This window comes from Heptranchias perlo, chromosome 31, assembly GCF_035084215.1.
Source record: "Heptranchias perlo isolate sHepPer1 chromosome 31, sHepPer1.hap1, whole genome shotgun sequence".
NCBI lineage: Eukaryota > Metazoa > Chordata > Chondrichthyes > Hexanchiformes > Hexanchidae > Heptranchias > Heptranchias perlo.
Genome location: NC_090355.1, coordinates 24,230,934 through 24,246,402, shown reverse-complemented (window position 1 = coordinate 24,246,402; position 15,469 = coordinate 24,230,934). Strand labels below are relative to the sequence as shown.

At 41.1% G+C, this 15,469-nt stretch overlaps 1 protein-coding gene across 1 annotated transcript in view; it reads right to left on the bottom strand.

The window, feature by feature from the left end:
• Positions 1–15,469, bottom strand: part of slc2a8 (solute carrier family 2 member 8) — a 29,432-nt gene that overhangs the window by 13,119 nt on the left and 844 nt on the right. The window contains exon 2 of the mRNA XM_067969749.1: positions 997–1,159. Within this exon, the coding sequence (XP_067825850.1) occupies positions 997–1,159 (163 nt within the window). The remainder of the gene's footprint in view (positions 1–996; positions 1,160–15,469) is intronic.

The following is a 15,469-nucleotide window of genomic DNA, read 5'->3' as shown; positions in this document are numbered from 1 at the left end:
ATGGAACTGAGGTACTGATCAGCCATTATCTAATAGAATGCTCAAGGAGCTGAATGGCCCATTCCTGTTCCTATGATATGATTTTCTAGCTTCTGATGCCTTAGTTGATAAGAGTGCTACAACAGGCCTCAGCATTCTTGGGCTAAGGAGGGGATGGAAAAAAAGTCAGTCTGGCATTGTGTTTGAGAGCTATCAATGCTTTTGCAAAATGCATGTGGATATCTGGTGAAGACAGAATCAGATTGTACTGATTCTCCTCTTTTCTCCCCCTTGCCCACCTCCAGCCTTGTCATTGACACCCACTGTTTGGGTTGGCATACCAAGAAAGCTAAATTAGGCTTAGTTATCAGTGCCAGCCATTGGCCATAGAACTGTGCCCCAACATAAGTCAGCACTGCCAGGAGGTGAGGGGGGAAAAAAAGTAAATCAGAAAAAGCTAAATAGGAATTTCAGATGGATAGTTCTGGTCTTGTCTTGTCTCAAGTTATTCACCTTATGCTGAAGCCTTTTTTTTGCCAAAAAAAATCAAAGCTATGACTGACTTTTTTCTGGGCCAACTATTTCTCCAGTTAAAATTTAACTTAAAGGACAAGGGCTCCATTACCCAAAAATAACTTTCTTTAAAGTATAAATGTTTCTTTAGTTTGAGTATTTTATGGTAAGCAAAGAGCACTTTCTGATGTCCTTTTTAATAAACATTGAATAAGCAGCATTTTTTGCCTACTTGGCATTTGAGAATTAGACTGTAAACTAAAAATTCTTCCTAAACAATATATTTGATTACTAACATGCTATTCCACAAGCATATTTTCACCACAACTAGAAGGAAAGAGGGGAATCAACCACCCAATACCAGGTTTAGCTGCAGGAAGAGCAGAACCTGTGGCCAGAACATATCAGTTAAGGGTGAATAAAAGCGAATATTAAAGAATTTGCCCAACTACACTATTTACAAAAGTTGAAATAAAATCCATAGATTATAAAGCAATTGCTTACCGCAAACCAGGAAGCCTGAGTGGAATCAAGATTCAGATATGGGTCTGAATTAGCTTCCAATTCTGGAATGGCAGGAGAACTGTAACCAAGGACAAATCCAAAACTAAGAGGCCCCAAAACAGCAACAAAAGTAGCCAGGTACAGATTCCTATTGCACACTTTACTGTGTAAAGACAAGAGAACAGAGGCAACTTTAAATCCAAAAATATCAAGATTTGAACATTCAACATTGGAATAATGACTGTAAACAACACACTAGTGTGAAATTCATTGGTGCCCATCTTTCGGTCAGCTTAAATTATTTTGTGGCATGGCAAGCAGGATTTTTTTAAATTATACACCAAATCTGTTTTAACTAGAGGAAAATCATCCTGAATAGGAACAATATACACTTGCACAACGAGCTGTTTAATAAAAAGGATAGAGGACCTGCTAGAGGAAAAACAGAGATTGGAGGTGATGGGTTAAATGCACTGTTACTTGCAAGCTAAGAGTTATTGAGTTACTTTGTGGCTACATTACCTTCTACTTTCCTTTTTTTCAATTCATTGGAGAATGTACCTCTTGTGTCTATTCACAACTCTGAACCAGTGTCCTTTTTGAGTCAGCCACAAGGAAAGACATGGAAGTGTCCCAATGGCAACCTTTTATTAAAATGTTCCTCCTTCCCTGTGGAAAATGCCCATGTGGTGCTGTATAGTATGAGTTTTTAAACATTTTGGATGTTATGTTAGCACTTTCAAAGGCAAGATTTTTTTTTAAAGTTTTAAAAAATGCTTAGATTATAAAAAAAATGCCCTATTTGAAACTCCTTATTGATTGTTATACTATGACTGAAATATCAGTGATGAGGCATTTTCAGACATGTCTATTTTCCAAATTAAACTAGACTTAAGCATTAGAAATATACAAGAGTCTTTTTCCCTCTTTTCTAGTGGAAAAGATGTACATGTAAGATGTACACTACCAGTGTCCCTGCCGACCATGTGTGCAGGAAGTGTCCACCTGCAGCTACTGACCGATCGTATCTCGGAGCTGGAGCTGCGGGTGGACTCACTGTGGAGCATCCGCGATGCAGAGAAACTCGTGGATAGCACGTTTAGCGAGTTGGTCACACCGCAGGTAAAGGCAGTACAGGCAGGAAGTGAATGGGTGACCACCAGGAAGAGTAAGAGGTGCAGGCAGGTAGTGCAGGGGTCCCCTGTGGCCATCCCCCTCTCAAACAGGTATACCGTTTTGGATACTGTTGTGGGAGATGGCTCACCAGGGGAAGGTGGCAGCGGCCAGGTTCATGGCACCGTGGCTGGCTCTGCTGCACAGGAGGGCAGGAAAAAGAGTGGCAGAGCTATCGTGATAGGGGACTCGATTGTAAGGGGAATAGACAGGCGTTTCTGCGGACGCAACCGAGACTCCAGGATGGTATGTTGCCTCCCTGGTGCAAGGGTCAGGGATGTCTCGGAGCGGCTGCAGAACATTCTGAAGGGGGAGGGTGAACAGCCAGTTGTCGTGGTGCATATAGGTACCAACAATATAGGCAAAAAACGGGATGAGGTCCTACAAGCTGAATTTAGGGAGTTAGGAGTTAAACTAAAAAGTAGGACCTCAAAGGTAGTAATCTCAGGATTGCTACCAGTGCCACGGGCTAGTCAGAGTAGGAATGACAGGATAGCTAGGATGAATACGTGGCTTGAGAGATGGTGCAAGAAGGAGGGATTCAAATTCCTGGGACATTGGAACCGGTTCTGGGGGAGGTGGGACCAGTACAAATTGGACGGTCTGCATCTGGGCAGGACTGGAACCAATGTCCTAGGGGGAGTGTTTGCTAGTGCTGTTGGGGAGGGTTTAAACTAAAGTGGCAGGGGGATGGGAATCGATGCAGGAAGTCAGTGGGAAGTAAAGTGGTGACAGAAACAAAAGGCAGTAAGGGAGAGTGTACAAAACATGACCGGACAAATGGTCTGAGAAAGCACGGCAAAGACCAAGGGAAGTCTAGATTAAACTGCATTTATTTCAATGCAAGAAGTCTGATGGGCAAGGCAGATGAACTCAGGGCATGGATGGGTACATGGGACTGGGATGTTATAGCTATTATTGAAACATGGCTAAGGGAGGGGCAGGACTGGCAGCTAAATATTCCAGGGTACAGATGCTATAGGAAAGATAGAGCAGGAGGTAAGAGAGGAGGGGGAGTTGCGTTCTTGATTAGGGAGAACATCACGGCAGTAGTGAGAGGGGATATATCCGAGGGTTCGCCCACGGAGTCGATATGGGTAGAACTGAAAAATAAGAAGGGAGAGATCACGTTGATAGGATTGTACTACAGACCCCCAAATAGTCAACGGGAAATTGAGGAGCAAATATGTAAGGAGATTACAGACAGCTGCAAGAAAAATAGGGTGGTAATAGTAGGGGACTTTAACTTTCCTAACATTGACTGGGACAGCCATAGCATTAGGGGCTTGGATGGAGAGAAATTTGTTGAGTGTATTCAGGAGGAATTTCTCATTCAGTATGTGGATGGCCCGACTAGAGAGGGGGCAAAACTTGACCTCCTCTTGGGAAATAAGGAAGGGCAGGTGACAGAAGTGTTAGTGAGGGATCACTTTGGGACCAGTGATCATAATTCCATTAGTTTTAAGATAGCTATGGAGAAGGATAGGTCTGGCCCAAAAGTTAAAATTCTAAATTGGGGAAAGGCCAATTTTGATGGTATTAGACAGGAACTTTCAGAAGTTGATTGGGAGAGTCTGTTGGCAGGCAAAGGGACGTCTGGTAAGTGGGAGTCCTTCAAAAATGTGTTAACCAGGGTTCAGGGTCAGCACATTCCTTATAAAGTAAAGGGCAAGGCTGGTAGAAGTAGGGAACCTTGGATGACTCGGGAGATTGAGGCCCAAGTCAGAAAGAAGAAGGAGGCATATGACATGCATAGGCAGCTGGGATCAAGTGGATCCCTTGAAGAGTATAGAGATTGCCGGAGTAGAGTTAAGAGAGAAATCAGGAGGGCAAAAAAGGGACATGAGATTGCTTTGGCAGATAAGGCAAAGGTGAATCCAAAGAGCTTCTACAAATACATAAAGGGCAAAAGAGTAACTAGGGAGAAAGTAGGGCCTCTGAAGGATCAACGAGGTCATCTATGTGCGGAACCACAAGAGATGGGTGAGATCCTAAATGAATATTTCGCATCGGTATTTACAGTTGAGAAAGGCATGGATGTTAGGGAACTTGGGGAAATAAATAGTGATGTCTTGAGGAGTGTACATATTACAGAGAGGGAGGTGCTGGAAGTCTTAACGCGCATCGAGGTGGATAAATCTCCGGGACCTGATGAAATGTATCCCAGGACGTTATGGGAGGTTAGGGAGGAAATTGCGGGTCCCCTAGCAGAGATATTTGAATCATCCACCGCTACAGGTGAGGTGCCTGAAGATTGGAGGGTAGCAAATGTTGTACCTTTGTTTAAGAAGGGCGGCAGGGAAAAGCCTGGGAACGACAGACCGGTGAGCCTGACATCTGTAGTGGGTAAGTTGTTAGAGGGTATTCTGAGAGACAGGATCTACGGGCATTTGGAGAGGCAGGGACTGATTAGGAACAGTCAGCATGGTTTTGTGAGAGGAAAATCATGTCTCATGAATTTGATTGAGTTTTTTGAAGGGGTAACCAAGAAGATAGATGAGGGCTGTGCAGTAGACGTGGTCTACATGGACTTTAGCAAAGCCTTTGACAAGGTACCGCATGGTAGGTTGTTACATAAGGTTAAATCTCACGGGATCCAAGGTGAGGTAGCCAATTGGATACAACATTGGCTTGACGACAGAAGACAGAGGGTGGTTGTAGAGGGTTGTTTTTCAAATTGGAGGCCTGTGACCAGCGGTGTGCCTCAGGGATCGGTGCTGGGTCCGCTGTTATTTGTTATTTATATTAATGATTTGGATGAGAATTTAGGAGGCATGGTTAGTAAGTTTGCAGATGACACCAAGATTGGTGGCATCGTGGACAGTGAAGAAGGTATCTAGGATTGCAACGGGATTTGATAAATTGGGCCAGTGGGCCGATGAATGGCAGATGGAGTTTAATTTAGATAAATGTGAGGTGATGCATTTTGGGAGATCGAATCGGGCCAGGACCTACTCCGTTAATGGTAGGGCGTTGGGGAGAGTTATAGAACAAAGAGATCTAGGAGTACAGGTTCATAGCTCCTTGAAAGTGGAGTCACAGGTGGATAGGGTGGTGAAGAAGGCATTCAGCTTGCTTGGTTTCATTGGTCAGAACATTGAATACAGGAGTTGGGATGTCTTGTTGAAGTTGTACAAGACATTAGTTAGCCACACTTGGAATACTGTGTACAGTTCTGGTCACCCTATTATAGAAAGGGTGCAGAAAAGATTTACTAGGATGCTGCCGGGACTTGATAGTTTGACTTATAGGGAGAGGTTAGATAGACTGGGACTTTTTTCCCTGGAGAGTAGGAGGTTTAGGGGTGATCTTATAGAAGTCTATAAAATAATGAGGGGCATAGATAAGGTTGATAGTCAAAATCTTTTCCCAAAGGTAGGGGAGTCTATAACAAGGGGGCATGATTTGAGGTGAGAGGGGAGAGATACAAAAGGGTCCAGAGGGGCAATTTTTTCACTCAAGGGTGGTGAGTGTCTGGAACGAGCTGCCAGAGGCAGTAGTAGAGGCAGGTACAATTTTGTCTTTTAAAAAGCATTTGGACTGTTACATGGGTAAGATGGGTATAGAGGGATATGGGCCAAGTGCAGGCAATTGGGACTAGCTTAGTGGTATAAACTGGGCGACATGGACATGTTGGGCCGAAGGGCCTGTTTCCATGTTGTAAACTTCTGATTCTATGATACTAAACACTCTTGGATGTTAAACGTTGGAAAATGGACCAGACTGCAAATGTATAGTGGATTTTGTCCTATTGAATCAGCTAATGATAAAAACATTTAAAAAGATTTAAACATGCCAGAGCAAAAGACTTAACCAAAAATAAGAATGTACAAGAAATGTGAGTCATAGGATGTGAAGGATTGAAAGTCAAACATTAAACCTGATTCTGTTTAAGAAACAGGCATTTCCTTCAAGTGTTAGTGTGGGGAAAACAAAGGAGCACTGTAATGAAATGTTATGTCTGTGTAGTTACAAGCAAAGCACTTGCAATTACATGAGCATGAGGAAATTAGTTTGACCTCAATGCTTCATTCACTTTCTTTTCTATTAAAGAAAGGATACTTAGCCTTGTAACTGGAACTATGCATGTTTTAGAATTGCCTCCCTTCTTGCCATTTTAGTTAATATTTACTTGCATCCTAAGCACAAAAGCTACTCTTGCATAAAGGATCTTTGTAGATAAATTTGATTAAAATCCTGATTTTTAGTGCCTAATCTATCTTGGAAGCAGGAATCAAAGTTTGCTAGTTAAAATTGGTATGTAGAAGACTAAAGGTTCAGAATGTAGTTTACTCATGGAATTTGGTCACTATTATTGCCTTGAGTTTTGTTAGTTCTGTGCATAGAATCCAAGTTAAGTAACTTTGCTTGTATATTTTCCATTTGAAAGACCTGAATTATGTTTCCTTTCTAAGGAAACCAAATTTAATTGTGCAAGCGTCTCATCACAACTTGGAGCCCAAGTTCCAGATGTCCCATGTGTCTCCAATCTATAAATATCCTTTTATAAAGGTCATTTTAAACTTTAAAGCCCTAATTCTGAACACCATACTTGAAATGTGGCCTCACTAAACAAGATTACACCTGTGCCTTTGAGAATACAACCATTTCACAACATGCAAATTTTTATGCTTTTCCATCATTTCTTAAGGCCATTTACTTACAATTCTTTTCCATTTTCTGCCTTTGCCTTATGTAAAGAATTGATCTCAAGACAGCTTTTGACTTCTAAAATCAGCTCCCTGAGCAGGCAGGGGAACCTGTAGTAGGCTACAGTTGATTAAACATTAATACTTGAAAGGGTTGAGCAGCAGCTCTTCAGGTTTATCATTTGAAAAACACAAATGTTGATCTGGTTGTGTGGTTAATTTTTCGAAGACCTGAGCTGGATAATCAGTCCAGCCAATCACGTCAATTTTCAGCAGTGTAGCTCTCATCTCCAGAACGAGCTGTAGAGTACCAGAAATTCAGGGGAAACAGTTCAGTATTTAACCATTTAAAAATTCAGAAAAATGTATTTGAAGGAGTCAGAATAGACTAATAAATCCACTCTTGACATCTGAATAACCATATTATGGTATTAGGGACAGTTTTAGCATCAAGATGCATGAATGAAAACTTTCAAGCCCAGGGAGCTGAGAATGTGTTGGAGCTACCAGTAATCTAAGGGATAGGCCTGCATAAATCATATAGGGAACTGCCTATACAGTTTACTCTTGATAATTGTTATACTTGAACTAAAAATTTAAAGCATCCAATACTTTAAGCAGCTTTGGAATTAAGAGTAGACTGTATATAATGAAACATGCACACAACATACAAAAACAAAAATCAGGAAGTACACATACTACACAAGTCTTCTGAATAATAAACCCATTAGTGAGATTAGGGATCCTGCTATCAGACTGCTGTAAGCAAAGAAATTTGAATATTGAAACAGTCTCACATCCCAGCAACTCACTTGTATTTTGAATATGAAGTACTACAAAATCAATTTCAAATTGTGTCTTCATGCTTTGTGTGAAAATTGTCAACAATGTACAGATATTGAAGGTGCAATTTATGCACCTGTGGGAGCAATCTTTTGCCACCTAGTGTAGATACCAGTTTGAGATGCCATATAAGTAAAATAACCACAGGCTTGATTAAAAGCATTGATTTTGCTCAACTGAGTGACACACTATTTGATTCCCATCTTAGTACGTGACATTGGAGCAGGGAAAAGTTGTTCTTCGATGAGATTTTTACCACTTTATCAAAACTACTGACATTTTTGCAGTTGTTCGATATCTGAGGATCACAACATAAAGCCTGTGAGTCTGCAAGATAAAGACAGTTAAATCATGACTAGCTGATCCAACAATGATTTAGTGTAAATGAATAAAATTCTCTGATAGGGAGAGGAAAGACACTATACACACACATATCAAACACTAGCGTGCATTTTTATAGTAAAAGAAAAATTGCAAATCCTGGAAATACAAACTTCAGCCAGCAGCAGCTATGAGGAAAAAAACAGGATATGACATTTTGGAACTGGTTCTGATTAAGGACATACAGCTAAAATAATCATAACTTGCTGTTTCTCTTTAGATGCTGACTGACTTCTGTATTTCAAGTTTTTCTACATTTTTCCAATTAATTGGTGTTCCTTGTGTCAGAAAAATGTCTCAACACTTCACATAGAAAGGTTACAGCACTGAAAGAGGCCGTTTGGCACGTGCCAGCTCTATGCAAGAGCAATCTAGCTAGTCCCACTCCCTCGCCCTATCCCTGTAGCCCTGCAATTTTTTTCCTTTCAAGTACTTATCCAGTTCCCTTTTGAAGGCCACGATTGAATCTGCCTCAACCAATCGCTCTGGCAGTGCATTCCACATCCTAAACGCTCGCTGTGTTTGTAAATAAAAAAAAAAAATTTCCTCATGTCACCTTTGGTTCTTTTGCCAATCACCTTAAATCTATGTGCTCTGGTTCTTGACTCTTCCGCCAATAGGAACAGTTTCTCTCTATCTATTTTGTCTGGACCCTTCATTATTTTAAATACCTCTATCAAATCTCCTCTCAACTTTTCTATAAAGCATTTGGACAGTTACATGGGTAAGATGGGTATAGAGGGATATGGGCCAAGTGCAGGCAATTGGGACTAGCTTAGTGGTATAAACTGGGCGACATGGACATGTTAGGCCGAAGGGCCTCTTTCCATGTTGTAACTTCTATGATTCTAACCTTTTCTGTTCCATGGAGAACAACCCCAGCTTCTCCAGTCTATCCACGTAACTAAAGCCCCTCATCCCTGGAATCATTCTAGTAAATCTCTTCTGCACCCTCTCTAAGGCCTTCACATCTTTCCTAAAGTGCAGTGCACAGAACTGGACACAGTACTCCAGTTGTGGCCGAACCAGTGTTTTATAAAAGGTTCATCATGACTTCCTTGCTTTTGTTCTCTGCCTCTATTTATAAAGCCCAGAATCCCATATGCTTTTTAAACCACTTTCTCAACCTGCCCTGCCACCTTCAACGATGTGTACATATGCCCCCAGATTTGTTCCTGTACCCCTTTTAGAATTGTGCCTTCTAGTTTATATTGCTTCTCCTCGTTCTTCCTACCGAAATGTATCACCACATTTTTCTGCATTAAATATCATCTGCCACTTGTCCACCCGTTTCACCAGCCTGTCTATATCCTCTTGAAGTCCATCACTATCCTCCTCACTGTTCACTACACTTCCAAGTTTTGTGGCATCTACAAATTTGGAAATTGTGCTCTGTACACCCAAGTCCAAGTCATTAATATATAAATCAAGAAAAGCAGTGGTCCTGGTACCAACCCCTGGGGAACACCACTGTACACCTCCCTCCAATCTGAAAAACAACCGTTCACCACTACACTGTGCTTCCTGTTACTTAGCCAATTTTGTATCCATGCTGCTACTGCCCCCCTTTATTCCATGAGCTGCAATCTTGATGACAAGCCTATTATGTGGCACTTTATCAAACACCTTTTGAAAGTCCATATACACATCAGCCACAATGCCCTCATCTACCCTCTGTTACCTCATCAAAAAACTCTATCAAGTTGGTTAAATACAATTTGCTTTAACAAATCCATGCTGGCTTTCCCAAATCAATCCACACTTGTCCAAGTGACTGCTAATTCTGTCCCGGATTATCGTTTCTAAAAGTTTCCCCACCACTGAGATTAAACTGACTGGCCTTTAGTGGCTGGGTTTATCCTTACATCCTTTTTTGAACAAGGATGTAACATTTGCAATTCTCCAATCATCTGGCACCACCCCTGTATCGAAGGATGTTTGGAAGATTATGGCCAGTACCTCTGCAACTTCCATCAGCAACCGAGGATGCATCCCATCTGGACCAGGTGACTTATCTACTTGAAGTACAGCTAGCCTTTCTAGTATTTCGTCTTTATCAATTTTAAGCCCACCCAGTATCTCAACTACATCTTCCTTTTTAATGAGACTCTGGCAGCATCATCTTCCTTGGTAAAGACAAATGCAAAGTACTCATTCAGTATTTCGGCTGTGCCCTCTACCTCCATGAGTAGATCTCCTTTTTGGTCCCTGATCAGCCCCACCCTTCCTCTTACTACCTGTTTATACACCTAAAGACGACTTTTGAATTCCCTTTTATGTTTGCTGCCAGTCTGTTCTCATACTCTCTCTCTGCTTCTCTTATTTCCTTTTTCAGTTCCCCTCTGAACTTTCTATATTCAGCCTGGTTCTCACTTGTGTTATCAACTGGACATCTGTCATATGCCCCTTTCTTTTCTGCTTCATCTTATTCTCTATCTCTTTTGTCATCCAGGGAGCTCTGGTATTAGTTGCTCTACCTTTTTTCCCCACATGGGAATGTACCTGAACCAACTCCTCCTTAAAGGCTGCCCATTGTTCAATTACAGAAACACTAGGAAAAAGAGCCATGTGAAATTTGGCATTTTAAAAGTGACCTATAAGGCTCCATCCTCTGATGCACTTCACACTTTAATAAACATTCAAATGCAAAAACTTGCAGTTGCAGATAGCAACCAACATAGTGGCCTTGCAGACTTTGGAACACATTTGATGGATTTTGCCTGCCTGTAATTACCTAAACAGAAGAAAGGAAAACACTAATCTGTGTCCACAGCAATCCAATATGATCTCGTTATCAAGGGAAAGAACCTGTTCTAAGTTCTCTTCCAAAGATCTGTAACAAATTGGTAGGAGGTGAATGAACAGCCTGAGGAGGACTTGTCAGGTGATTTTCCGACAGGTAGGGACAGTTTTTTGACTTTTCCTGGCATGTTTCTTGACCAGTATTTGGCAATCACCATGTGAAGATCTCGCTATGTTCATTTAACAATGAAATATATCAAAGATGTTTATCATTCTTGGATTATATATACATCCAACTCTGAATAGTGTCATGTGCTGAGCCAGGAAGTTAACAGTGCACTCATTCAATGTGACTTAGATCTGCTAATTTTACCATTGTCTCTGAGAACAATCACTTTATTCTTTGTACTGTTTATACCCAGCTACCATGAGATAAGATTTCCACTGCATTATCTTCCATATTTTAGATTGGTGTACAATTGTTCACTGGATTGGAAAATTGCAAAAGTCCCTCCATTATTTAAGGGAGGGAGAGAGAATCCAAATAACTACAGACCTTCAGTTTAACATCAAATGTGGGGAAGTTACTGGAATCTGTCATCAGAGACAGAGTGATAGCACTTGGACAGGTATCAGTTGATCAGAAAGTCTGCATGGATTTGTGAAGGGAAGGTCATGTCTGACTAATTCTAGTTGAATTTTTTGAGAAGGACACTAGCATGATAGATAGAGAAGTGTCTATAATTGACTTGCAGAAGGCATGAGATAGGGTTCCACACAAGAGTATATTCACAAAAATGAGAGCACACTGAATTGGAAGTAACCTTGTGACATAGGCCGATAATTGGTTGGGAGGTAGGAGACAGGGATAAAGGGTTTGTTCTCTGACTGATTGGAACATGATGAGTGGTGTTCCCTAGGGATCTGCACTGGAGCCTCAGCTTCTCACCTTTATATATTAATGACTCCCTTCCTAACAGCACTGGGAGAACCGTCACCACACGGACTGCAGCGGTTCAAGAAGGCGGCTCACCACCACCTTCTCAAGGGCAATTAGGGATGGGCAATAAATGCCGGCCTCGCCAGCGACTCCCACATCCCATGAACGAATGAGAGTTTTATATCCACGTTTACCGATGACACTAAGTTAGGGCAGACAGTATGTTGTGTGGATGGGAGCAGGAAGTTACAAAGACACACAATAAATGTCACATGCTGAGCCGGGAAGTTAACAGTGCACTCATTCTTTGTGATATTAGATCTGCTAGTTTCACTGACTCTGGCAGATTTAGTTCAATGTGGGGAAATGTGAAGTCATCTGCTTTGGATCTGAGAAAGACAAATCCAGAATATCATCTTAATGGTGAGAGATTGAGTGTTGTGGAGAAGTAAAGGGATTTAAGTGTCGATGCACTCAAATCACTAAAAGCCAGTGCACAGGTGCAAAAAGGCTAATGGAATGTTAACCTTTATCTCAAGGGGGTTGGGAATTCAAAAAGAGAGTGATATGCTTCAGTTGTACAGACTCTATCTGGAGTGCTGTGATAAGGTTTGGGCACCAAACTTCAGAAAAGTTTATATTGGACTTGGATGGGATACAGTGCAAATTCACTGGAATAATATCAAGGCTTAAAGGATTAAATCATGAGAACAGGCTGCATAAACGTGGTTTGTATTTGCTTGAATTTCAACAGCTGAGGGGTGATTTAATCGGTCATTAAAATGACTAAGGGATTCAATAGAGTAGATGGAGAAACTTTCACTGGTGCGGGAATCCAGAACAAGGGGGCATAATCTTAAAATTAGATGTTCCTTTGTAACCATCCAGCGGGGATTACCAGATAACGATTTAGAATGAAGAACCAGCCTGATATTTTGCATCTTGAGCCGAGGAATAAATCAACAGTACTACACCATCCACCGCGTAGGCTGAGATTATCTAACAGTAGATCAAGTAATGACATCTAGGTCCTCCTGGTCTGCAAGGCTCACTGCCATACCACACAGTATATTGATCTGCTAAGGAGACAAAACTGTAAAACCAAAAATGGAGAAGAAACTCTGGTGGTTGGGAGATGAAAGTTGATGATTGCGGCAGTATTGAGAAATGCTACAGTTGAGCTTTTACAGGTGTTTTTTACTCTGCTGCTCCTGTATCATTTTGAACAGCATATTAGATCCAAAATAGTGTAAGATCTGCCCACTGCAAGTGAATCGGCAGGCAATGGAACACTTTGTTCACAGTGACGAGAAAACAAATGAAAACATTAACTACATATACAAAAGGAATTTAAAGAACAGTATTAGAATTTGAATTAGAATACACAACTGTTTAAAACGATAAACATACGTTACTTTAGGATGTAAGAGGAACATAGTTCCGAAGAAGGGTCTAGCCTGAAATATGGACCTACTATATCTTTCCAGCATCTTGCTTTTGTTAAATTTCCGTCAATTGCAGTTTTTAAAAAAAATCACTATGTTGTGATCCCTTATTACAATATGAAAGTAATGAAGAAAAGGCCTCCTACCTTGCAGTAGATAGTTGTTTTTGTAATTTACTTCCATCTACTTTCCTGCCTGCACCCCCCACACCATGGAAACCCATCACTATTTAAGGTCTCAGACTAGGAGGGGGTCATTCTAATGATAAAGATCACAGATGAATTGGGGAGCAGACCTGACAAACCCAGAAGTTAATGCTAGGAATTGGCAGCCAGGAAAAGTTAGCACTGCTCAGACTGGCGTCAGAGCTACTCTCCACTCGGGTGTCATCCTTGGCTCAGTGCTAGCACCTTTTGCGACCAAGTCAGAAAGTTGTGGATTTAACCTCCACTCCAAAGACTTGAGCACAAAACTTAGGCTGATACTACAGTGTAGTACTGTGGGAGTACTGCACTATTGGAGGTGCCATCTTTCAGAGATGTTAAACCAAGGTCCCATCTACCTTCTCAGGTGGATGTAAGAGATCCTACAGCACCATTTCTAAGAACAGGAAGAAAGTTCTCCTGGTGTCCTAGCTAATTTTTATCCTTTAACCAACAGCATGTAAAAACATAATTTTTTTTTCTTTTTTATGGATCTTGTCTATGCAAACTGGTGGCTGAATATGCCTATTACAACCGTGACAACTTTGAGTACACTTGAAGTACAGCACTGCTGGTGAAATGTTTTGGAATGTCCTAAGAATGTGAAAGGTGCCATATAAATGCAAGTTTGATCTTTCTTCCAAGTACTTTTATATTGATACAAATATGTGCAACATGTTTACACTCCTGGTTTTACAGTGCCAGTTTACTGCCAGTGCCAACAGGAAGGATGGACTTTTATGTGCTTTGATGATAGCTCTGGGAATCCAGAAAGGTCATACCAGAAAATGGAAATGCAAAGTTCTTCATACTATAATCCTGCTGCCAATCAACACAAGAGTGGGTACACTGTGTTACCTTTTGTGTCAGTGAAATGGGCTTGGGTGTGTATAAATGTGAAAATGATGATATAATTACTGTAGACATTGGCTCCTGATTTGTGAACACCTTGATTTTAAAATTATCCTTGTTTTCCAATCCCTCCATATCTGTAACCTCCTCCAGCCCTACAACTCTCAAATCTCTGCACTTCCCCAATTCTTGTCTCTTGCGCATCTCCGATTTTATTCGCTCCACCGTTGGTGGCTGTGCCTTCAGCTGCCTAGGCCCTAAGCTCTGGAATTCCCTCCCTAAACCTCTCCACTTCTCGTCCTTTTGAAGATGCTCCTTAAAACCTACCTGTTTGACCATGCTTTTGGTCACCTGTCCTAATAGCTCCTTATGTGGCTTGGTGTCAAATTTTGTTTGAAAATCGCTCCTGTGAAACACCTTGGGATGTTTTACTACATTAAAGGTGCTATATAAATACATGTTGTAGACATTAAAGCAGAGTGAGAAACCAGATTAAATTTGCACTGTGTGCAGTATAACTCCTGCTGCAGGAACACTTGTAATCACATGACCCTGTACCGTCAGAACAACTCCCTTGCATGAGAAATTTAATAAAAAGAATATCTACTGTTATTTCTCATACATCACAATTCCCTTTTAAAGCAATACCTTGTATAAATAGAACAAATCAGTATACTAATATGCTCAATATGGCATAGACTTGTAGATTTTATACATCAACAAATCCACAAGGTCTGGGAGGTGGAAAAACCGTACTGCATACATATCATAGTAAGTACAGCACAGGAGGAGGCCATTCACCCCATCGTGCCTGTACCGGCTCTTTGAAAGAGCTAACCAATTAGTCCCATTCCCCATCTCTTTCACCAGTGCCTAGTAATTTTTTTCCCCCTAAGTATTTGTCTAATTCCCTTTTGAAAGTTACTACTGAATCTACCACCACCTTTTCAGGCAATGCAGTCCAGATCATTATAAATCGCTGTGTTTAAAAAAAAAAGTTTCCTCATGTTGCCTCTGGTTCTTTTGCCAATCTGTGACCCTTCTGCCATTGGAAACCGTTTCTCTTTATTTACTCATTAAAATCAGTCTTGATTTTGAATACCTGTATCAAATCTCTCCTTAACCTTCTCTGTCCTAAGGAAAACAACCCCAGCTTCTCCAGTCTATCCACATCACTGAAGTCCCTCATCCCTGGTACCATTCTAGTAAATCTCTTCTGCACCCTCTCGAATGCCTTCACATTGC